The sequence below is a fragment of the Heterodontus francisci genome, chromosome 15, assembly GCF_036365525.1.
Source record: "Heterodontus francisci isolate sHetFra1 chromosome 15, sHetFra1.hap1, whole genome shotgun sequence".
In the NCBI taxonomy this organism is placed as follows: domain Eukaryota; kingdom Metazoa; phylum Chordata; class Chondrichthyes; order Heterodontiformes; family Heterodontidae; genus Heterodontus; species Heterodontus francisci.
In genome coordinates this window covers 54,826,253-54,852,525 of record NC_090385.1, presented here as the reverse complement: position 1 = coordinate 54,852,525, position 26,273 = coordinate 54,826,253, and the positions used below count along the sequence as shown (strand labels likewise).

General features: G+C 42.2%; 1 protein-coding gene across 7 annotated transcripts in view; it reads right to left on the bottom strand.

Annotated features, from left to right (window-relative positions):
* Window positions 1-1,018: 1,018 nt before the first annotated feature.
* The window catches only part of LOC137377667 (BCL-6 corepressor-like protein 1), a 355,666-nt gene continuing 330,411 nt past the window's right edge, over window positions 1,019-26,273 (bottom strand). For all 7 annotated transcript variants that reach the window (XM_068047573.1, XM_068047570.1, XM_068047571.1 and 4 more), the window contains 3 exons: window positions 19,744-19,821; window positions 9,020-9,167; window positions 1,019-7,852 (listed from right to left, as the gene is read on the bottom strand). In XM_068047573.1, the coding sequence (XP_067903674.1) occupies window positions 7,558-7,852; window positions 9,020-9,167; window positions 19,744-19,821 (521 nt within the window). In that variant the 3' untranslated portion in view covers window positions 1,019-7,557. The remainder of the gene's footprint in view (window positions 7,853-9,019; window positions 9,168-19,743; window positions 19,822-26,273) is intronic.

Below are 26,273 nucleotides of genomic sequence, written 5' to 3'. Positions count from 1 at the left end.
TGTAGCACCACTACTGACCAAACTGGCTGAGTCCTGAAGGCCATATCTGATAGACTGTGCTCACGACAGGTGGTGAGAGACCTTGCTAATCAACCTGTCACAGATGTATCTATCCATGACAGTATTGGTACGAGTGATCACCACACAATCCTTGTGGTGGTGAAGTCCTGTCTTCACACTGAGGACACCCGCCATCATGTGCAGGACTATCACTGTGCAAAAATGGATAGATTCAGAACTATAGCATATTTGTAGATCTCTGATGTAGCTTCACCAGGTTGGTACCTCATTTTAGGTATGCCTGATGCGTCTCCTGGATGCTCTCCTACACCTCATTGAACCAGGATTGATCCCTTGGCTTGATGGCGATAGCAGAGTGAGGGATATACCGGGCCATTAGATTACAGACTGTGGTTGAATAAAATTCTGCTGCTGCTGATGGCCTACAGCACCTCATGGATGCCCAGCTTAGAGCTGCTAGATCTAATCTGAATCTAACCCTTGTGATGTGGAGACATCTTGATAGTCACATAGCAGGGATAAGAGAAAGGTTTAAAAAGTTCCGAAGGGTCACTGACCCGAAACGTTAACTCTGCTGCTCTTTCCACAGATGCTGCCAGACCTGCTGAGTGGTTCCAGCATTTCTTGTTTTTATTTCAGATTTCCAGCATCCGCAGTATTTCGCTTTTATTAAAAAGTAGCTAATTGTAATAAAAATTTGGATTCAGCTGTTCTGTCAACCTGACTATGAGTTCAGAATTGTCACATATTAGAGTCCCAATCATCAGCATCTGATGTGATTGTAAGTATATGCTTATATAATATTGCATGTACTGTATACTAAATAAATGTATGGTCTATGAAGGTCCTTGACCTTAACATTTCAAGAACCTTACTGATTATGAGGAATAGCAGGAACATGTGATTATAAACAAATGCATCCTTGAATAGAAGAGTGCCGAAATTAATGTATTTGCAGTAAATGCAACTCTGAACCAAAGGGTAAGAATCCAAATAAGTTTAATGGGAGTTGATTTCAGATAACTGTATAAATGGGATCTGTGATTCATTCCAGAATCCAACTCAATTCTTGTAAACAAAACAGCAAGGCCATCTCTCTATCTGCTCCTTAGAAATAAATCTGAAAAAGTCCAATCTACAGACTTTCACCTAAGTTCCTCATTGCTTATATTACCAACACAATACATTTGTTAAATCTTCAAAATGAAATATGCTGGCAACTAAATAATTTACTTTTTCAACAAAAAACTCTGGTGTATATAAACAACAAATGTATAAACATGAAGAATTCAAAAAGCCATCAATGACTGGTTTAGTTTCCAGCAAAACAATGCAGACGTCTTTATATAAACCAAGAGTTAACCAACAGGGTTCCAACTCCTTATAGCAATATCAAACACTGTACAAAATATACATAGAACAGTCTTATAAATGTCCAAGAAGGATTTGTACATGAAGGCGTAGCCTCATCTGGTTTGTTATAAGTTTATTTTAGGTAACTGCAGCAGTTTTCAACAGGTAAATACTTTTATCTATACATTGCAACAGATTCACTGCAGAGTTGCAGCACCGAAATTCAGCTACCTCACTGGAGATTTTGCAATAAAAACATACCCAGTTAACTAGCAGAATTTGATCTCGACATGTTGAGTTCCTTGTTTTACTGAACAGAAGTGCCATGTCTTAGAAGGAATGCTGGGATATAAACTGAGATTGCAGCAGACCTTGAGCACCTAGATGGCAATAAACGCTTGGTCAAATTACAATAAAAATGAATAAACGTACATATTTAGAATGAACTTATTTCAGCACTGGTAGTAGGGAGAGGCAATCCCCTTAATTCAAAGTAGTCAACTGATTGCCTACAGTAGAAATAAAAAGGAACTTGAAAAGTTGAACAGAAAAAAATGCTGGAATTGTGCAACAACTTGATCAAAAATGGAGAGAGAAAAGGATCTGTTAAAGGTTAAAGTTTTAGATGTGATCCCTCATCCCTGAAACATTAACCAAGCGTTTTCTTGGTCATTGGTGGGCAGACTGAGCCTTTGCAACATTTTTTATTTGCCAACTGAAAAAGGCACCATATTGGCGGCTCTATTGTGTTGACTAATTGTTTTCAGTTTAGATAAACCTGCTGATTTTAGTTAACTGATTAACTCTGATAATCACCCTTGATATATGAATTTCAAATTTGGGCTAAACACAATAAAGTCTGGAAATGTCAAATTTGGCACATGGCTGTCCTGGTGCACCACATACAATCCCTTTTCTTGTTTGGTGTAATATTAATGCAGGGTGCACGTTCAGTTTCCTGCATCATGTATGGATGGCTGAATTAAGTTCCATAGACAAAAGAGTGAGGATTAGAGGAGAAGCCGAGCTGAGGAAGCAGCTAATGGTATATCTCAACTCCTTTGAACATTCTACTCTGTAAAGGCATTTGCATTTATTACTTACTGACAATATTGTATGTTTCTACCAAAATTTCTTTGCTGATTAAACCAACATTTTCTGATATGAATATTTTGTTAAACTTTGATCTGAAAAAGCAAGTGTTATTTGTAGCTGATTTTACTTGATCTTTTGACCAGAATTCAGATAAAAAACCTGATCAAAGGGCTTAAATAAGAATGAATTTGCATTTATATAATTCCTTTAATGTCCCAAAGCATTTCAAAATCTATTGATTACTTTTTAAATGTAGTCATTGTTTTTATAAAGACCCATGAAGATCCCATAAACAGCAATTGATAGAAATGACTATTTAATCTGTTTTAGTGATGCTGATTGAGGGATGAATATTGGCCAGGACACCTGCAGAACTCTTCCATTCTTTGCCAAATAGTGTCATGGTATCTTCTACATCTACCTCAAAAGACAGATGGAGCCGCAGTTTAACACCTCATTTGAAAGGCAGCACCTACAACAACGCAACAAATCCTCAGCACTCAACTGAAATGTCGGTTTAGATTATGTGGTCACAATTTAGGGTGGGTCTTGACCCACACCTTCTACCTTAAAAGTGGGAGCGCCACCAGTCAGCCAAGCTGATGTTTAAATTTTCACTGTTGGTAGAAACCTAACAAGCTGGGCAATATTAAAAAAGGACCGTACTATTATTTAGTGTTGGCACATACCAGCAACATATTTGCAGCTGCTGAAGCTGACAGCTGAACAAAAACTGGCTTGAAATTATTGACATTAGATTTTAGGTTTCTGTGCTAATTTTACATCTTTTGATTTTTGGATTGTTTCCTACTACACAATCAGTGAACCATCCAGACTTGCTGCAACTATACCCCGACACTAAACAATAAAGATATTCTCAGCTGATTTAAACCAAGCAAAGGGCCCTGCCAGTCTTCAGACATAAACTCATCTGATTTACAATAAAATCGTGATTTGGAGAAGACTATTATTTCTCCAACGACAGGTTTTCTTCTTTTACTTAGTAATGACAACACAAAGACACCTCTGCGTTCTTTTGGGTTAATGAGAATTCTAAAGCTCATGGATAAACTCAATTAAGCTAGTCTCAAAATAAATGCACAAATAAAAATTAAACTTCTATTTTTCTCTTTTTTTTATAGAAAATTGGCTTTTATCCATATTAAAAATATCCTTTGTAACTAGACATTTGTATTAAATCCAGCGTTAATTGAAGATTAGATTTAGCGTCAGATGGATAAATGGCACTACCAAGACGAGAGTTCAGGAGTTAAGCACTCATGCTACATTCGCCTTAGTTTCAGGCAGAGGAAGTCCAATGCAAGTAATGTTGGGCTCTTACATAACATTAACTGAGGACCACTGTACATAGTGAGTCATATAATGTGACTGCCATAGCACCACCTACAGGCACAGTATGAATGGCATGTTAAAGCCACTCAGCATTTGGGTACATATTCACAGGCTCCATGACAATTTCTACATACCATCCCAGCAGCAGAGCTGGTTAGGAAATGGCATTGCACACACACGTCAAGACCAATGTCAAACAGGTTTGGAAACAGGGGGATAAATGGACCAAGGCAGAGAGACCCGGGGGGATGCGGTGAGGGGAGAGGGTAAAATGGGAAAGGCAAGTAAAGTGCAGACAGAAAATGTGGGAGGTTGACAAGAGAGGAGGAAGAGAGGAGGCAAGGAGAAGGATAGTGAGAAGAGAACAAGAGAATGGAAAGCAAAGAGGGAGGGTGGATGGGTTGTAAGGGCAAGGTGTTGCTTATTTAAGTTGGGGTGGGGGTAGATTGTAAGAGGCCAGAATAGTCCTTAATGGGGAAGGAGTTCTTTTCTGACTGCTGCTCCTGTACAGATTAGGAGTACAGTTACAATGCCAATGGAAGTTCAAGATGATGCTCATTGTGTGAGGTCGGGGCAGGGATTTGGGGCCCAAGTGTTCAGTAAGGGAGGGAGGATATGCATATTCAATAATGCTGCTCAGTTGGGGGAGGGGCCTATGGCAAGAGGAATCTGAAGATGGTGCTCATTAAGTGTGGGGTTTATAAGGTCTGGAGACTCCGGTGATGGTGTGGGAGGAGGGGGGATGGGGAGTTCTTGGCCAACATGTACTAAGATGGGACTTGTGAGGAAACAAGGGTGGGTCTGATATACTGCCCCTCTTGGAGATACATTATTTCCTCTTCTAGTTCATGGATGATACGGAGAAGGCTGGGGTTGGGGAGGTGCCAAACTCCTGCAAAGTACAATGGAGACCTGTTGGTGTTTCATGGGGATTCTGGTTCATGCTCTTATTATTCGTGTCATGCTAATGACTGGTAGGGCATGTTCTGAGATGCAAGAGTCAGGGAATGGGCATCACATCATTATCACTGGGGATTTTGGGAGAAATGCTGATCTTGGGTCGGGAAGCTCTTCATTCGTGGTTCAGCAAAGCTGATTCATTGCTTAAGGAAAAATTAAACTGAACACTGATTTTTTAATCTACCAACGAAACAGAAGTGGAGGAGTTAAACACTCAAGCTACTTTCACCTAGGTTTCAGGCAGGGGAAGTTCACTGTAAGTATAGTTGAGTTGCTGCATAATATCAATTGAGGATTACTGTAAATAATGAGTCATTTAACTCAAGCAGCACCACCTACAGGCACAATAGGAATAGCATGTTGCAGCCACTCAGCCTTTTTAATTATATGCTAGATTAGGTTAGGGTTACAATTATACCTAACCTAGAATGTGATATTCATTCTGTGATATTAGCAGGCAACCATTTATATTGTTTGATCACACACCTATTGAGAAAGTGAGGGATGGTACAGCTTGGTGTATCTGCACTTACACAAAATCATAAAATTTTTAAAAAGCTGTCTGTGAACCGGTTGTATCGTGGCAGCAATGCAAGACTACATATTTTTAGGTAAGCTTGCTACCAACAGCAAACTGCAAAATCAGTAGCCTTACACTGAACACCTGGTATTTTTCTGTTGTCAACAATTGTGCTTGACCATTGCCAAACATGTAATACAACTGGGGTATTAATGGCATGGAATGCTACTGAACTACACAGTCAACTTCTGAACGTTTAAAGCTGGCAAAATAAATACCCAGTATTTAAGATGCTTTAATACCTGCTGAATACAATGTGCCATGGCGAAGGAACACCGCGTGCATATCCAGGATGTATGAACAAAGCCACGCTAGCTAAAATTTGAATTTGGGACTGTACATAAATTTTTTAATCTGGTTTTACTCTAAGTTGGAGTTATACTATGATGTGAAGCCTGAGCAGCGTGAGACTACCTCACTGTTTGGTTTTAATGTGCTTGGGATTCAGATCAACAACCTGACTCAAGTTAAGCTGTTACTTCTGCAGCTCTGCATCTCCCAAGTGCTTCACATTGACTTCAAAACGGAAATAATGTCTACTTTGGATATCACAATGAAATTTAACCTTCTTTAAATTTGGGTGGTTTGGTTGATGGGCTTATTCTAAAATAATATCAGGTTCTGGCTCAAAATTTTGTTTTAAGTAGCAAAAATGGAATGTTGGTCACTCTGTGTAGTCTTTGCACTACAGTTCAAGGAGTGAATACTGATTTCAGTAGTTTTGGAGTTCATTGGAGATAACTTTCATGTCTGTATTATCTTATTAAACATAAGTGCTTTCACATTGTGTGCGTGCCTTTAGGTTCCCTACCTTCGTGTGGCTTTGATTTTAATTCATGTAACTTCAGCAGTACAGAAAGTCAGTGATAAGTGCAACTCACAAGCATTCAAAGTAAAGTGCATCATCACAGCGAGTAGTATAAATGTGTAATATGGGCTCGAATTTATCATAACTAGCAAAACCTCCAGTGGGCTTTTCAATTTTACATCAAACAGCATGCATTTCAGTATTCAATTTGCATTTCATAAATCTCATTTTAATTTAGATTGGTTTTAAACTGGAAAATAACATTTGATCATGAAAATATAAGCACCCACAAAACTCCCAACTATGACAAAAAAAGTCAAAATCCCTACTTATAGGGTACAAATATCCAATTTCTAGATACTGCTTGAGATAAAGAATCTGTTTACTTTGTGAATGATTCTATCCTCTATCAGTGCTAAATGTCATATTTAGGAACGATTGTATGCCCAGTTGCTACAAACTGAACAGTTTCAATTTAGATATTGGACACTTGTGTCTTTCAGGCACTGTTAATATAGTTCTTCAGGTTTTGTTATAATGAATTCTTGTTTCCTGATCTTAAAAAATGTTATCCATTTCATATTTAATGAAAATCAACATCCATTTTGTTCTATTTGTGTGCAAGTCAGACACAAATGAATTATAAAGAAAAAGTCACAGCTGTGTTTCTTAACACAGAATAGCGCATCATGTTACAATGTTTGGACACAGGTTTAATCTGTATGCTCTTCTGAATGCCTGATCTCAGCTTCACTAATGTCAGTTCGTCAAGACACCTGCTAGAGCGTACATGAGGAAGAGCGGGAGGAGAAGTACACTTATTTGCCAGGCATTCTTGCTACCTCCTTACAGCTGGCTGAGAGAGCAGTTCTTGAAGGTCTGTGACTAGACCACCAGCCTGTTCCCTCAGCGAAAACTAATGTGTGGTGCAAGACAGTGGGTGAATTGAGCAGAAAATAAAGCAAAGTTATATACCTTTATTTAAAAAGAGAATAAAGGATGAGTGATGAGCAAAATGTGGGAACAGGAATAAATATTATTTTACAAGAATCAATTAATCCATTGGAATTACTGATTATTTTTCATGGTTAATGGATCACAAACTTAGGTGCACTTCAACATAATTAGTTGGGTAGAAAATATTTTAATGAACCTTGTTAAAATATTTTAACACTTCCTTTAAACATCCCAGCAATCTTTATGCTGTTGCACTATAAGGTCAGAACTGACCTGTTATTTTTCTGTTCTATTAGGATGGCTGATCCATGCCTGATTTGAGACAACAGAAGTCTTGGCTGGCATACTGTACACACCTGCTAGTACCCATTCAACTCATTCCCTATTTATTTGAGATGGGAATAGTTTATCGATCCATCATGATTTTGGTTCACCTTGTGAATGTAATAACTTTCTCGCAGTCTTCAGTTAATAATTCCACCGTAGAACCAATCAGGTCCAACAACTCAGGCACGCACCGTACCAGTTCCAGAGACATCCTGCCATCCAGGGAGCAGAACTGGAGGTTCCCAAGCTGAAAATGTACCTGGCTTGTGGACACCTGCTTGTAAAAGTCTACCTCAGTAATGGTAGCTATTTCAAAGTGAGGGAAGCGGGATTGAAAAATCCTGACTGACATTTTCAATTTTCGGAGAACTTCGGATAACACCAGCCAATTGCAAGGGCTGTACAAACAAACAAAAAAGTGGCATTAAGTATAATTCTACAACTATGCAGGATAACTATATCAAATAACCTGAAAATGTACATCTCTATGGTGTAGAATTACCACAAAATTATACATTAAACAATTTAACATTCACCTCTCTTGAAATTTATATATAAACATCAAAAGTCAGATCTCTGTAGTCCTCCTTAATTGTTCTTTGGCATTGTATTCAGCAATGCAATGAATTGAAGTAATGGATGGTAAAACATGATCTGGAAATATACATTTCTTGAAATATTCCTGGAGTGGAGCAGTGGAGTTTTTAAACTCATGGTGATCATGGGTTAATAGAACTATCAATGTCAGTTTTTGATTTCACCAAATTATCATTTTTGTTACACAGCCAATCCAATATAACCACACTCAAAATGTTGTTACTCTGATAAGCATGTGAACCCCATTGAAAAAAACTGAATTCAGAGGAATATGAACCAATGAAATGCTACTGTCATTTAAGGTTCAATATCCATGAAATTAAACAAAAGACTGGACTGCTTTACAAAAATTAAAGGCTAAATGTTACCCCCCTCCCAAACTCCTCACTATCTGGCAGGAATAGTGCAGGCAGGGTGTTAAGATGGCAGAGGGGCAGGGGGTTCTCCCACATTCTCGACAGGTTCCTTTCCCTCATCTTAACACCTGAATTCAGGCAAGTGAAAACTGCATCCCCTAGAGCAGTGAAGTAACACCTGAATTCAGGCAAGTGAAAACTGCATTCCCTAGAGCAGTGAAGTTTAATTTAATTGGCAAAGTTGTGTCCCATGACATCACTGCAACAAGCACACCATTTTAATTGCAATCCTGATGAGACCCTGCAGCATCGAAACCGCCAACTAAAGCCGTGGTGGACTGGATCCTGGCCACAGAATGCCAAGGAGAGTTCAATTTTTGACTTTTAAAGGTTCCTTGTGGGCCAGGAGTACATGGCTACCTTGGCCCTTACCTATTCTAGGTTGCCCTCCCACCCACCCTTAACCCAACCACCCCCACCCCACCCTTCCTTAACCTGTCCCAATGATGAAAGACCAATATTTTAAACCAAAGCATCACTAAATCTGACATGTCAATGGATTTAAATTTCTATTATTTTCTGAACTATGTTGACTTAGAATCCAACTCTTACCCGTGAGAAAGGGAAGCTTGTATATTGTAACATGTAAGAAGAGGTTTGTCTGAAAACTCAAATACAAAGTAATTGGTATCTTCATCTCCCTCTTCATCAAGGCCAGGGGGGTTTGCCAAAATGTTACAAACAGTCTCCTTGTCCTGCTCTGAAAAGTTCAAATAGAATCATTAAGTCTAGACAACTATATGCAATCAGCTTTACAAGTAATGTAAAAAGATTATTTGAATAGCCTAATATTATTTCCATAGTTACAAGAAAAAAAACTGAGCAATCCTTGTCAGGGCTAACATCCAATATATCTCTTGAGGTGCACTCCTGTCCTCAAGCCAGCACTGCCCATACCTGTGACCATTGGTATTTGCTTCTACTCTTACACACAGGCTATACTGATGACAAAACTTACCAGCTCCTTCAGTTTTTGGTAAGTTAAGAGGCAAATAAAAAGAACAAATATGGCAAATGCTGGAAATCTGAATAATAAAAAAGTGCAGGAATGACACATCCCAACTGTCCTGATAAAATATTTAAATCTGATTTTGATTTTAAAAGCAAATTCAGGAGAAAACACTTCTAGAGCACCCTCCTATGATATGGCCTATAATGTTTAAAATGGCTCTTCAGAATCTTTTTCATAAAGCCCCACATGAAAGATTTCTAATTAAGTTAAAAGATATAGGAATCCTATGTAGAAAAATGGGATTGGACAGGGAGTTCACTAAAAAGGAAGCACAGTGTAGCTTCTAGAAGGATAATGCCAAAATGGGGATTAGTGTTAAGAGTTAGGGTTAGTGATAAGTGTCAGGGATCAGTACTTGGGACCTCTGATTCAATTAGAAACAATCACCTTGACATAAAAAAATAATGATTAGCTGTGACAGCATTAATGTCAAGAGTGGTGCAAGTGGGTGCTGAGTGGAGTTTCATGGGGTTCTGTGTTAATTCTAATATACATTAATTACCTGGATATTGCAATCAAATATAAGCATGGCAAATTTGCAGAAAATACCAAAAGAAAAGCAGTAGAGTCAGAGGATGCAAAAGATTTATGCAAGAATTTAGATTGCAATTTAACATAGTGTAATTATGAGTTCTGTGGTATGACAACTCTTTCATTCCAAATATGAGGTTTATAAGTTTCATATCATAGAAGCTTGGGCCTTTCCATGGAAACTGTCCTGTTACTATAACCACATTAAAATGGGGAAACTCAAACTATGACAAGGACAGTATAAGGCACATGTAGGAAAAAAAACATAACTTTGCCTATGTTGTACTAAAGTAATTTTAAAAATATTTTGAATCAGGAGGAGAGGTAAAGAAAAGATTAGGAAAATGTTTTTTGCAAAACTCTGACAGATGGGGAGAAGAGTTAACATTGGCCGAGCAAAAGATTATACAGAAGCAGATTACAAAAGAGACTGGGGTGTCGAGAGAAAACTGGAAAGGGATTAACAGCAGAAATAAAACATAATGTCAATAATTCTTCCATTACTATTAAAAGCAAGAGACCAGTTAAATTCCTATGGGAACTGTATAGAGTTGAATATGACAATAAAAAGGAGACTGATACCATACTAAATGACAATGTCTTGAGAGCTTTCTACCAACAATAACTTGCACTTATATAAAACCTTTAATGTAATAAAACATCCCAACTTCACAGCAGAATTATGGAACAAAATTTGACACCAAGCCAAATATTAAGCCAGATGACCCAAAACTTGGTCAAATAGCAAGGTATTAAGGAGTGACTTGAGGAAAGAGAGGAAGAGAGGCAGAGAGATATAGGGAGGGAATTCTAGAGTTTAGGGCCTTGGCAGCTGAAGGCATGGCCATCAATGGTGGAGTAATTAAAAATGGGAATGCTCACCAGGCCAGCATTTGTGGAGTGCAGAGATTGGGGTGGGAGGCTGGTGGAAATTGTAGGGCTGAAGGAGATTGCAGAGTTAGGGAGGCACAAGGCCATAAAGCGATTTATAAAAACAAGGATGAGACTTTTAAAATCCAGGCAGAAAAAATACTAACAATATACCATCCAACATCAAACATGCTGTGCATGCTCTGGGACTTTTGGCATTGGTGAAACAAAGGTTCTTGTTATTTTTAGGGCTAATTTTTCTGATTTTTTTTTCCCTCACATAAATAACTTAAAAGCAGATTCCATAAATAGAGTGAGTCACTCACAAAACTAAAACTAATGCGACACTGCATTAATGTAGTCCAGCCTAACAATCCACCCTGGGTAATAGTGATCCTGCAATCGCTATACCTCGTTAAAGCTTTAGTTGGATCAAAATTGAATCTTTAGGCTACAAAGTGGACTGCAGCCATCATCCACTGCTACTACCTTTCTGCATCCAGTGGGAACAGTTGCTCCAGCGATCAGTCTGATGCAAGTGAGCCTGGATGTTCAACTAACTTGATTGAGTTTTTTGATTAGATAACGGATGGGAGGGGTGTTGTGGTGGTGTATATGGACTTCCAAATCTGATGAAGTGACACATAACAAGCTTGTCAACAAAGTTTAAGCTCATGGAATAAAATGGACAATGGCTGCATGGATACAAAGTTGGACGAGTGATAGGAAACAGAATTGTGGTGAACAGTTGTTTATTGGGATGGAGAAAGGTATACATTGGGGTTCCCCACTGGGGGTCAGTACTAGGACCGCTGTTTTTCTTGATCTATGTTAAAGGCCCAGACTTGGGTGTACAGGGTACAACTTCAAAATTTGCAGATGACATATAAAACTTGGAAGTATTATGAACTGTGAGGAGGGCAGTGATGGACTTCAAGAGGACATAGACAAGTTGGTGGAATAGACGGACACGTAGCAGATGAAATTTAATGCAGAGAACTGTGAATTGATACATTTTGGTAGGAAGAATGAGGGGAGGCAGGAACATAAAGACCTGGGGGTATATGTGCACAAATTGTTGAAGGCGGCAGGGCAGGCTGAAAAAGTGGTTAAAAAGGAATATGGTTTCCTGGGCTTTACAAATAAAGGCACAGACTACAAAACCAAGGAGATTATAAAGAACTTTTATAAAACACTGGTTCAGCCTCAACTGGAGTCGTCGTCTTCTTCTTTGGCCTCCTTGTCTCAAGAGACAATGGGTAAGCATCTAGAGGTGGTCAGTGGTTAGTGAGGCTGCACCTGGAGTGGCTATAAAGGCCAATTCTACAGTGACAGACTCTTCCACAGGCGCTGCAGATAAAATTGGTTGTCGGGGCTGTTACACAGTTGGCTCTCTCCTTGCGCTTCTGTCTTTTTTCCTGCCAACTGCTAAGTCTCTTCGACTCACCACACTTTAACCCCGCCTTTATGGCTGTTCACCATCTCTGGCGATCACTGGCAACTTACTCCCATGACTTGTGATCAATGTCACGTTTGCAGATGTCTTTAAAGTGGAGACATGGACGGTCGGTGGGTCTGATACCAGTGACGAGCTGACTGTACAATGCGTCCTTGGGGATCCTGCCATCTTCCATGAGGCTCACATGGCCAAGCCATCTCAAGCGCCGCTGGCTCAGTAGGGTGTATGTGCTGGGGATGCTGGCCGCCTCGAGGACTTCTGCGTTGGAGATACGGTCCTGCCACCTCATGCCAAGGATGCTCCGGAGGCAGCGAAGATGGAATGAGTTGAGACGTCGCTCGTGACTGACATTCGTTGTCCAGGCCTCGCTACCGTAGAGCAAGGTACTGAGGACACAGGCTTGAAATGCTCGGACTTTTGTGTTCCGTGTCAGTGCGCCATTTTCCCACACCCTCTTGGCCAGTCTGGACATAGCAGCGGACGCCTTCCCCATGCGCTTGTTGATTTCTGCATTGAGAGACAGGTTACTGGTGATAGTTGAGCCTAGGTAGGCGAACTCTTGAACCACTTCCAGAGCGTGGTCGCCGATATTGATAGATGGAGCATTTCTGACATTCTGTCCCATGATGTTCGTTTTCTTGAGGCTAATGGTGAGGCCAAAGTCGTTGCAGGCAGCCGCAATCCTGTCGACGAGTCTCTGCAGACACTCTTCAGTGTGGGATGTTAATGCAACATCGTCAGCAAAGAGGAGTTCCCTGATGAGAAGTTTCCGTACTTTGGTCTTCGCTCTAAGACGGGCAAGGTTGAACAACATGCCATCTGATCTTGTGTGGAGGAAAATTCCTTCTTCTGAAGACTTGAACGCATGTGAGAGCAGCAGGGAGAAGAAGATCCCAAACAGTGTAGGTGTGAGAACACAGCCCTGTTTCACGCCACTCAGGATAGGAAAGGGGTCTGATGAGGCACCGCTATGCTGAATTGTGCCTTTCATATTGTCATGGAATGAGGTGATGATACTTTGTAGCTTTGGTGGACATCCGATCTTCGCTAGTAGTCTGAAGAGACCACATCTGCTGACGAGGTCCAAGGCTTTGGTGAGATCTATGAAAGCAACGTAGAGGGGCATCTGTTGTTCGTGGCATTTCTCCTGTAGCTGGCGAAGGGAGAACAGCACATCAATGGTGGATCTTTCTGCTCGAAAGCCTCACTATGCCTCAGGGTAGACACGCTCAGCCAGCTTCTGGAGTCTGTTTAAAACGTCTCGAACAAAGACTTTCCCCACTATGCTGAGCAGGGAGATTCCACGGTAGTTGTTGCAGTCACCGCGGTCACCCTTGTTCTTATAGAGGGTGATGATATTGGCATCGCGCATGTCCTGTGGTACTGCTCCCACATCCCAGCACAGGCAAAGCAGTTCATGGAGTGCTGAGAGTATAGCAGGCTTGGCACTCTTGATTATTTCAGGGATAATGCCGTCTCTTCCAGGGGTATTTCCACTGGCTAGAGAATCAATTGCATCACTGAGCTCCGATTTTGTTGGCTGTTCGTCCAGCTCATCCATGACAGGCAGTGACTGGGCTGTATTGAGGGCGGTATCAGTGACAATATTTTCCCTGGAGTACAGTTCTAGGTAGTGCTCCACCCAGCAGTCCATTTGCTTGCGTTGGTCAGTGATCGTTTCCCCTGATTTAGACTTGAGGGGGGGCGATCTTCTTGATGGTTGGCCAAAAGCTCTCTTAATGCCATCACACATTCCTCCGATGTTTCCGGTGTCGGAGGCCAGCTGAATATGACTGCATAGGTGTTGCCAGTAGTCATTTGCACAGCGACTGGCTGTTCTTTGTGCAGCGCTTCTGGCTACTATAAGTGCTACGGATGTTAACTCACTGGGGGCTTTCTTGCAGTTCAACAGTGCAGTGCGCTTAGCAGCTATGACAGGTTCCAGCTCTTCAAAGTAAGATTGAAACCAGTCTGTATTCTGCTTCTCACGTTTGTCAAAGGTGGTTATTGCTGAGTCATAGATGGCATCTCTGATGTGGACCCACTTCGTCTCTGCATCCCCTGCAGGAGTGTTTTGAAGGGCTTTTTCAAGTGAATTTAGAAACTTATGTAACAGCTGTGGATAAGAAATGCTGTTAGTGTTGATGCGCAGGCGGCCCTTCTGCTTGGAGTGATGTAGCTTCTTTGGTTTGAGTCTAACTTTGCTGCACACCAGGGAATGCTCGGTGTCGCAGTCCGTACTGTGGAAGCTGCGTGTGATTTGGATAGGGTTTAGTATGAAAGAATGAGTTGGTGATGCAGAGGTTGTGGTAAGTACACAACTCCAGCAGTCTCTGTCCATTCTCATTCATCCTTCCAATGCCATAGCGTCCAAGGCAGGAGGGCCATGAGTCATGGTCAGCCCCAGCCCTGGCATTGAAGTCCCCCAGCAGGAACAAATGTTTGGTATTAGGAATGCTATTAATGATATTATGGAGTTTCTCGTAGAACTAGTCTTTAACTTCAGGTGGGGAGCAGAGTGTTGGAGCATAGATGCTGAGTAGGTGTAGCGGGCCAGAGGCAGTGAGCAGTCGGATGGACAGTATGCATTCCGAGCCATTTGAAGGTGGCTCTATCATGCTGAGCAAAGAGTTTCTGATGGCGAAGCCCACTCCATGCTGTCTTGGTTCTTCAGGAACCCTACCCTGCCAGTAGTGTGTCCAATTCTGGGCATCCCACTTTAGGAAGGATGTGAAGGCTTTAGAGAAAGTGCATAAAAGATTTACGAGAATGGTTCCAGGAATGAGGGACTTCAGTTACATGGATAGATTGGAGAAGTTGGGGTTGTTCTCCTTAGAGAAGGTTGAGAGGAGATTTGATAGGTGTTCAAACTCATGAGGGGTCTAGACAGAGTAGATAGAGAGAAACTTTTCCCACTGGCAGAAGGGTAGAGAACCAGAGGACACAGATATTGGCAAAAGAACCAATGGCAACATGAGGAAAAGCTTTTTTTAAAAAGCAGTGAGTGGTTAGAATCTGGAATGCATTACCTGAGGGTGTGGTTGAGGCAAATGCAATCAGGCTTTCAAAAGGGAATTGGATAAATCCCAGAAGAGAAAAAATTGCAGGGCTACAGGGAAAGGGTGGGGTAATGGGACTAGATGAAATGCTCCTGCAGAGAGCTGGCATGGACACAACGGGCTGAAGGGCCTCCTTCTGTGCTGTAACTGTTCTATGAATTTAATTAACCTTAATTATGGTAATCTGTTTGGGAATACCTAGGCTGCCCACTACATCTTCTATCAACTTGGAAGATGGTAAATACCACAATGTTAGACAATTCTGTAAAGGTTACACAAACCTATGGCCAAATGTAAGAAAAATTACATATTAGGCTCGCAAATGATATTCAGGAGCTTTTTAACCATACCATCCCCATGAAAGGGAGCATTTTATTTGCTAACAATTCATCGACACATTACCAGAAAGGGTGGTTGAGCCTTGGGCACTAAATACATGTAAGTAACAGCTTGATATTATAATGGGAAGATGATGGGTTTGGTATTTGTATAGAATGACAGCAAATGGGCTGAAGGCTTTTCTTCTTCTAAGCCTACCGAGTGATTTTGAGTTTATGCAAAGGCTTTACATTTCACTGGTCATGTCACACTTGGAATATTATGTTCAATTCTACTTACTCTAACACAAATAATATGGACTCAGAGTAGAGTAATCTAATGGGAGAGCTAAAGATGTGCATTAAATGTAAAGTGTTCTTCTCTTGTCCTTCATTTTCTTATGTTTCATATGAAACATGATACTTTACAGAGCATATAAGACTTAATCATTCCATTACTTATGGAGTTTGCACGAATCAGATTTTTGTTGGTGCACTGAAATGATCTGTCATTAATATTCACAGAACCACAGAATTGTTACAGCACAGAAGGAGGCCATTCGGCCCATTGTGTCTGCGCTAGCTCTCCAAAGGAGCAATTTATGTAGTGCTACTCCCCCTGCCTTCTCCTTATCGCCCTGTACATTATTCCTTTTCAGATATCAATCCAATTCCTTCTTGAATGCCTCTATACATGTTTAACATTACTTCCTTGCTTTTGGACTCTATGCCCCTACTAATTAGGATGCTGAATGCTTTATTAACTGCTCTCTAAACCTGTCCTGCCACCTTCAATGATTTATGCACATATACATCCAGGTCCCTCTGCTCCTGCACCTACTTTAGAATCGTACCCTTTATTTTATATTGTCTCTCCGCAAAAATATCTCTTCCTACCAAAATGAATCACTTCACACTTCTCTGCATTAAATTGCATCTGTTACTTGTCCGCCCATTCCACCAATCTGTCAATGTCCTTTTGAAATTCTACACTATCCTCCTCACAGTTCGCAATGCTTCCAAGTTTCATATCATTTGCAAATTTTGAAATTGTGCCCATTGTTATCATCCTTTGGTTCTGCTTTTAAGTTAAGTACTTGTAGGAAATTTTTAAAAAAAGGTACAATTAAGCAAGATACCATGCAAAAAGTTATCCCCTTGAAATTTTTGACTCTCATCCACAGATGGACTAGTATAAATTACTTTACACCTTATTAACAATTGCCAAGTGAATTACTGGGCTGAATTTTACCAGCCCCGCTATATCGGGGGTCGTGGAAGGGGGCCTGGAAAATACATCTGGGCGAGGCCTGCCATGGGCCTCAATGCTGGGAAGGCCCCGCCCCACTTTTCCAGCATCAGCAAGGCCTTCATTTAAATATTTAAATAAATTTAAATCAATGCATAAATACTTACCTTGTCCCGACGGCCGCCCCATACCAATATTCCAGCCGGTGGCAGGAACTCCCGCCCCTTCGGATCTCCGTTCAGAGATCTGAGGCGTGACACTGGTGGGGAAAGGGGAGCAGTGAATTTTTCAGGGCTGGGGGGCCGCTGGGAGAGGGTGGGGGGGGGGGTGCAGCATAAAAAGACACCATTTCTGGAGGGGATGGTGGGAAGCGGTTGAAGGTTAAAGCAAAGAACGTTCGGGGGGGGGGGAGTGGGGGGGGGAAGGTCGTGATCAAAAATTTACTTTTTTGGCGGGTATGGGGCGGGGGGGGGGGGGTAGGACAAATAATATGTGGATTATTCATTGGGGGGGGTGGGACTGTGAATTAAATTTTGTTTTAACGTATTGGAAAACTTGTCACTTTAAAAATTTATATGTAAGTGAAGGGCTTGAAGCCCTTTAAAAATGGCGCCACGCCTACCCAGTGGTGCAGACACCGTTGCCGGGGATGGTGTGCCTGTCCCCTCTATGGCATTGGGGACTGGCCGTCCGCTCACTCCATGTTAATGAGCTACCCTGGGCGAAATATCGCGGCGGCTCCACGACGCACATCATGTGCTTGCCACCGTTCAGCCCATTGTTTGACACAGGAAGTCTTAGACATTTTCAAATAGTCGTATAATTTAGCACCCTCCTCAAGTTCACACATTCCGAGGTAATAATTTCCACACATTTGTAAAGAGTAAACTGCATTATGAACCTCCCTGACATTCAAGCTTATGCCACTTGAACGCAAACAGGTTACTATAAGATTTCAAGATTGGTTCGTAACATAAAAAAATTGATCAAAGCAGTTTATATTTTTCTCACAACATTCTGTTGGAAGTATTTTCCAAAGTAGAAAAAACTCTGAAACTAGTCTTGCCAGTGGTGACACAGGATCTAGAAGTGCAAAGCAGAGGTCAATACAAGCTATAAGCAAATTGCATAGTTCAGAGTTGACCTCCACTACAAACACTCAAAAATCTCCTGAAGAAATCATACTTCAAATGATACCGAAAGAATTAAGTAATTTTAAAACGTGCAGTCGTTACAGTCTATAACTTCACAAAATTCAAGTTACACAATGATTCCTACTTTACATGCTGTAAATAAATTTGCAAAACAGATATCGCCTGGGCACTTATTGTGGAATTATGCATCCAGTCTAGTCGAGTGTGCTCAAAATGCGGTGTAACCATACAAATCAAATCTGTTCCTTTGCTCTGACTGGTTCAGTGTTAATAATTTTCCTGCCATCTTTCTGGGCTGAAATGCTCTGCTTCCCAGCTGTTTTTGACTCTCTGAACCTCAGGAAACCCGTTAGCTACATCCAGATGAGGGCTTTGGATCCAAAAGGTGAATGCCTTTACACCTACCTGCTGGATTCAACTTGCCTGCCTGAGCGCCCTCCTGACCTTCCACACAAGGCAACCAACCTCCTCACCCCACCCTCAGGTCTCCGAAACCCTCTCGGCCTTCCGTTCCTGGTATGTAAGACCTCTGATCCCATCCCCGCCACCCACAGGCCTCCAATCATCTGTGCCCCCTCCTCCACCCACCACAGCCAGGCCTCCAACTCCCTAGGGATTGGCAACTCCTCCCCCATTGAACCCTCTCCACTCCGCCAAGACTGCCCCTGCCCTGGACGCGGACTCACCTTGTCTTGCAGCTTCCATCTACCTGCTCCCTGTCCAAGGGAAGCCAAACCTGTCAATCAGTTTTCCTTCTGGGCGGGAGCCGATACATGTGGCATCACATACATTGTTGAGTTAAAACTGCACAGCATGCAGGGGAATCCCAACCTCTGGATTCCCCATGCCTTACCAGCCCCCGCACACCCCTGCTCACAGCGGGTCATGTTGTTAAAATTCAGGCCAATTTAATGGACAAACCTATCTATCTATAATATATACAGTGGGATCTCCAATGGCATTGCTCATGGCGAATTAGAAATTATGTTTTTGTAAGGAGTGAGGTGCTGGAGTAGGGTAGAAGCATACGGGGCAACTGGAAAGAAATGAATAAGAGATGTATTCAGTGACAGAGATATTTATAATTTTTGGTTTCCTGAGATTCTTTTGTATTGGTTTGTGTGGACACACTTTGTCCAGTTTACTCAGCTGCTCAAATAAACTGCATCAGCTGTAAGTCTATCTAATTCTATTCAATATTATCTCTATCATGTGCTATACTAGATTCTCAATATTTTTGTAATAATAATTCACTAGGAAGTAGTTTTAGATGCAATCAAAGTTGAATAGGATGATGTATATCAGAATAGATTTTCTAATGTGTCATTTTAATGCCAGTCTTATACATTTATTTTAAACAGGTTAATGCCAACCATAAAATAACAAGTGCAAAATATAGGTCATAGTTATGTTAGACTGCAATTATTGTGCATTCAATTGGATTTTCATCAAGCTAACTGTGTTGAGAAAAAAAACTTTGAAAATTGATTATTTGGAATGAGTAGGATCCACAATAGGCACACTGTATATGACTGATAAAGAGAATAGGCTTGATGAGCCAACTTGCCTTCTTAGGTTCTTCATCTTTTCTTTATAAGTAATTATAGAAATATTTCAGTACTCACCACATGCAGAGCTTCCATAAAATTCCCAGCGAAGGGCTGGATCATCCTCACTGCGACCTCTCAGGTCAGTAAAATATTCTACAAAAACACAATTGTAAATCAATAATGTATGCACTTTTACTAAAAAGCTCTACTTAGATGATTACACTCTTTGCAGTACATTATATTGAAGTCAAAATATTTAAGGGAAAATAAAAACACCTGTTCCTAATAACATGAACGAGATCAGGAATGTACCGTGTCAACAACAGAAGGTGAGATCCCCTGAGGGTAAACTTTAGTGGAAAGCACGAAATGGACTGTAGCAAATCAGCTGCCTGTCATTCCTTTTTGGCCTCCTTGTCTCGAGAGACAATGGGTAAGCGCCTAGAGCTGGTCAGTGGTTTGTGAAGCAGCGCCTGGAGTGGCTATAAAGGCTAATTCTAGAATGACAGACTCTTCCACAGGCGTTGCAGGTAAAGTTGGTTGTCGGGGCTGTTACACAGTTGGCTCTCTCCTTACGCTGCTGTACACCCAATATTCCTTTCCATTTCTCCTATGCAAGAGATGCAGGGAGAATATGAGGAAGAACTTTTTTTACGCAGCAGGTGGTAATGACCGAGAACTTGCTGCCCATGGGTGGTTGAAACGGAGACAATCAATGACTTCCAGGAGAAATTGGAGGGCCACTTGAAAGAAATAGACTTTCAAGGCTATGGGGATCGAGCGGGGGATTGGGACTGAGTAGCTCTGTGGAGCTGGCATGGACTCGATGGGCTGAATAGCCTCCTCTGTGGTGTAAATGACTCTTTGCATCGTTCACAGTCTCCTTAAGTGCTTCACTTTAAGTACTTTTTAAGTGGACCCACTGTTGTTATGTTGGCAAACGTTGTTGCCAATGGCATAAATAATCAGATAATCTGTATTCATTAAGTTGGTTGAGGAATAAATGGTGACCAAGACATTGGGAAAACTCTCCTCTTCTTCTACCACTTACTGTCATTTACTGCCACCCGAGAGCCTCAGTTTACTGCCTCATCTGAGAGACAGCATCTCCAATAGTGCAGCACTCCCTCACTATTGTACTGAATTGTTAGCATAGATTAGGCATTCAAATCCATGCTGTAGGGCCTGGACCCATAATTTTCATCTTAGAAGCGAAAGTACTACCAGTGTGTTGGGCTGACACCTTACATTAAATTGACCCTTGAAACACAGTTCCTTTAATTCTGACATTATTATAGCTTCACAGAGATTCTAACTGGCTTTTTTTTCTCTGCTTTCTTCAAACTAACTGCAGCCTTCATGCAAAACTGTGCAAGTTACAGTTCCAATTTCTTTCAAGATATTCTTTTAACAAAAATTAAATCTGTATTTCACATAACTACACAGGATTCAAAACTATGTTTGCCCACAAAAATGTAACTGCCAAATAAATAATTACTTAAACAGTTCCACTGGGTGCTTATAACAGAATATATCAGTTCCAAGCACCGACAATCAACTAAGACAGGGCCCCAGCCACCCAAGGACAGTGGCAGCAATGATTCATGCAGATTAAGGATTTGGCATACTAAACTGCAATGTACAGAAGAACTTAAGAAATAGGAGCTGGAGTAAGCCCTTTGGCCTTTTGAGCCTGCTCTGCCATTCAACAAGATCATGGCTGATCTTCTACCTCAACTCCACCTTCCAGTACCATCCCCATATCCCTTAATTCTCTTCATACCCAAAGTCTATTGACCTCTGTCTTGAATATACTCAACAACTGAGCATCTACAACTCTTTGGGTTAGAGAATTCCAATGATTCACAACCTTTTGACTGAATTTCTCCTCATCTCAATCCTAAATGACCAAATCCTTATTCTGAGGCTGTGACCCTATGTTCTAGATTCCCCAGCCAGGAGAATGCATCTTCTCTGAAAACTGCAGAAATAGTTAGCAGTAACCAATTTTAATCCTGTGTGTGATGTGAATGAAAGAAGCAATCCAATAAACAATTAATTAGAGAAAAGTAATTAATTTTTGCCATACAGCTGACTGAAACCAGCTAACTCAGCACAGATCAGGAATCAAATCTGAGAACTTAAAAAAAAACATAGAAAATAGGAGCAGGAGTAGGCCATTTGGCCCTTCGGGCTTGCTCCGCCATTCAAAAAAGATCATGGCTGATCGTCTAATTCAGTACCCTGTTCCCACTTTCTCCCTATATCACTTGATCTCTTTGGCATAAGAAATAGATCTATCTCCTTCTTGAATATATTTAATGATTTGGCCTCCACTGCCTTCTGCGGTAGAGAATTCCACAGGTTCACCACTCTCTGAGTGAAGACATTTCTCCTCATCTCGGTTTTAAATGGCATACCCCATATCCAAGAGAATGTGACCCCTGGTTCTGGACTTCCCAGCCATCAGGAACATTCTCCCTGCATCTAGCCTGTCTAGTCCTGTTAGAATTTTACAGGTTTCTATAAGATCCCTGCTCATTCTTCTAAACTCTAGTGAATAAAGGCCAATCTCTCCTCATACGTCAATCCTGCCATGCCAGGAATCAGCCTACTCAATCTTCTTTGCACTCGCTCCATAGCAAGAACATCCTTCCTCAGATAAGGAGACCAAAACTGCACACAATACTCCAAATGTGGTCTTACCAAGGCCCTGTATAACTGCAGTAAGACATCCTTGCTGCTGTACTCAAATCCTCTTGCAATGAAGGCCAACATACCGTTCACCTTCCTAATTGCTTGCTTTCAGCGACTAGTGTACAAGGACACCTGCCCCTTTCCCAATCTTTTTCAAACTTGTAGTCTGTATGGCTCAGTTCCTAAACTGGAATAATGTTGGGGAATCTCTTAAGGTTTAATGCTTACATTAGAAACAAAGCATGGGCTAAATTCTAGAATTTCATACGTTTCTTATTTTGCTATGGTCAGCAATTCAACCATGACATCTGTTACACTGAAACCACGGGAAAGATTTTTAGGCCCCGATGGGGATGAGTGTGGAGGCAGCCAGCTGTGAAAACTTACACCATCGACCAGTGTGCCGGTTTGCCGGAGCTATCCAGTCCCCGGGCCATTTAGCCAATTAAGGGTATTTAAAAGGCCATTTAAGTCCCATTGTCAGAGGCTGAGTAGAATTTTCCAGTCTGCCTCTGGACCCTGAGGCATTGTGATGAGGCCAGCTGTCTGGAGGCAGCCTGCTGGTGGCAGACCCGGGGGCCAGTGCTCCAAATAGGCTTTGAGGTCCTCCCCGCCTGCTTAGCCACACCTGTGGCCACAGGCCACCCTGTGGAAGGTTTCCTCCTCCACAATGGTGGCCCAGCTGCTGAGAGCATTTTAAAATTTAAAACTTTAAAAGTTGGAGAGAGGGCAACTCAACATGGGGGTACCCTCTCTCTGCCTTACCTGAACTGCAAGCTGCTGCTTCTTCATTGCTGGAGGGCCTCCTATTGGCCCTCCAGCTTCAAGAGCCCATCCACTGTCCTTAATTGGATGGCAAGCCCACCCTCAGGCCACTAATTGGTCAATTTAGGGAAAAATCACTGCCGTGTGACTGTTTCCCACACATATAGTGTTGTGAACCCCATTTGACCCAAAGGGCAAAATTGCCCCACACTTGTCATTTAACTGGTCAAGTAAATATAAAGTGGAGACCTAAAGTCTGTTTTAGGACCCCTCACAGAAATTCAATTGTGATGAGTGCTAGGACCTCTGCTTCTTTTGATAAATGACTTCGATATTGGAATACAGAGTAAAATTTCAAAATTTGCCGATGATACCAACCTTGGAGGTGTGGCACTCAGTGAGGATTATACCATTTGACTGCAAGATGACATAGATAGGCTAACCAAATGGGCAGACAAGAGGCAGATGGAATTTCATATAGAGTAGTGTTGCATTTTGGCAGAAGGAATAAGGAGAAACAATATAGACTAATTGGCACAATTTTAAAGAGTATGCATAGATCTTTGAAGGTGGGAGAATACACTGAGACATTAGCTAATAAAGCATATGGTATCTGGGTTTCATAAACAGAGGTGCTGAGTACAAAAGCAGGGAGGTTATGCTAAATCTTTATACAGCACTGGTTAGGCCATAACTAGAGTACTGCACCCAATTCTAGACACTACACTTTAAGAAGGATGTGAGGATCCTTGAGAGGGTGCAGAGATTTACCAGAATGGCTCCAGGGATGAGGAAATTTTGCTTACCAGGTTAGGTTGGAGAAGCTGGGTTGCTCTTCTTAGAGCAAAGGAGATTGAGGGAAGATTTGAAAGAAGTATAAAAGATTATGATAGATCTGGATAAGGCAGATGAAGAAAAACTGTTCACATTCGCTGACAGTGCAAGACCAGGGGGAACAAATTTAAGGGGCTGGAATTTATGAGCTCACCACTGATCTTGCTGCCGCAATCTCAAGCGTGGCAGCTCATTTAAACAGCTGGTATGGACCAACCCCCCCCCACCCCCACCAATCACGTGGAGGGGACGAGCTGTCGCCATTTTTAAAGAGCTGTCAGCCCTACCAGCTTATTTGAATATTTGAAGACAGATTAAATAAAATTAAATTAATACATTTCTTTTGCCCCTCTACATCCCCCAATAACACTTAAAGTAACTATTTGCCCTTCTCTCCAAAACACTTAACTGTAACATCTGAACCCGTCCCAAACTGCATAAAGTTTAAAGTACAACCCTTCCCATCATCCTCTACACCCATGACACTTATTTGTTTATTTGACCCCGCCCCCTCCCCCACCCACCCGCCCGCACTGATATACTTACCTCCTCCCCCCTTCCCAGCAGTGTAGCGCCTCATTTCCCCGGACGGGGATCTGAAGGCATGGGAGAGCCGGCCGCCGATCGAGGCGGACCATCAAGATTAAGAGTTAGTGCATGCAAATCTATAATTTTATTCATTTGCATATGATGATTGTTGTCCTGTCGACAAGCGGCTGGGGGGGGGGGGGGGGGCCCGCCATAGTGCCCGGTCACCGCCGGGAGGTTCAGGCTGGGCCCTACTGGCGTCGAGGGCCTCATCCAGGGCCATCTTCAGACCCTCCCCCACCCCCACCCCCACGGATCCTGATGTTGAGGGCTCTTTAAAATCCAGCCCAAGGTTTGGGGCAAGAGATGCATGAGGGATGTGAGGAAGAACTTTTTTTACGCAGCGAATAGTAATGACCTAGAACTTGCTGTCTACGAGGGTGGTGGAAGCAGAGATGATGAATGATTTTAAAAGGATATTGGATGGGCACTTGAGAGAACTAAACTTCTAAGACTATGGGGATATAGTGGAGGAATGTAACGAATTGGAATGCTCTACAGATTGCCAGCATGGACTCGATGGGCTGAATGGCCTCTTTCTTTGCCATAATGACTCTAGGGGCTGAACTTTATCAGCCTTTTAGGGACTGGCTGGGAGGCAGGGGCACCCATAAAAAAATGAGGGAAGGCAAGGGTTGGCATGTGCGTCACCTTCCTGACACCACTGAATTTTGCTCGGGGTGGGGAAGGCCGAGGATGCCCTTCCCATCCAAAGGCCAATTGAGGCCTTTAAGTAATCAATTAATGGCAAATTAATGGCCACTTAAAGGCCTCTTCCCACTGCTGCTGGAATTTAACCAGCAGCAGGGGGGGGTCCGTCTGCCATGTGGGGAGGCCACCCAGTAAAACCTGGTGACCTCCCTGTGGGCTGGGGTGGGGGTGCTGTCCTGCTTGGGCAATCTGTGGCCCGTGGCGAGCTGGCCCTGCTTACCTTCACTCCAGGCCTTCAACACTGCTCCTGATCCTGCTGTAGTACCAGCAGTAGCCACTGTTCCTGACGGTGCTGCTGAGATTGCTGAGCTGCCAGCCTTCTGATCGATCTTGGAGGTGGGATCCCCATCATTAAAGGGATGGGGACCCTGGTGCCAGCAGTTTACTGCCTCAGTGCCGTAAAATGTAGCCAGGGGTCCGGCAAATTGTCGAGGTGGGTTGCTTCTCACCTTTCCGGTCCAGCGTGGGACCCCTTGCATAAAATTCAGCCCTATGAGTCTGACAGTGGGGCATATGTCTGGTTACAGCCTAAGCAGTGGCCACCAACTAAAGGTAAGGTTTAGAGAAATTATTATTTTTCTTAAAACTTTGCTGTGGTGCCAGAAGGAGCAGGAGAGCTTCCCTGACAACACAATTGTCATGATCACCCTCTCCCCTGGAATGTTCTACAGCCAAACATTTAAATGCATGAACTGCCTGTGGAGGTGCGATAGGCACCAGCAGCTCGCACATAAAATGCGAATGAGCCCAAGATCTAATGTTAAGCATAAACTTACTCAGACATGTGAAGAAGGGGCATAGAGAGAAAAAAAAACTTACTCCAAAGCAAAACCCTGCGGATGCTGGAAATCTGAAACAAAAACAGAAAATGGTGGAAATAGTCAGGAGGTCAGGCAGCATCTGTGGAGCGAAAAACAGTCTGTGCCCTTTCATCACAGATCTGAAACGTTAACACTGTTTCTCTCTGCATAGATACTGCCTGACCTGCTGAGTGTTTCCAAAAAAAACTT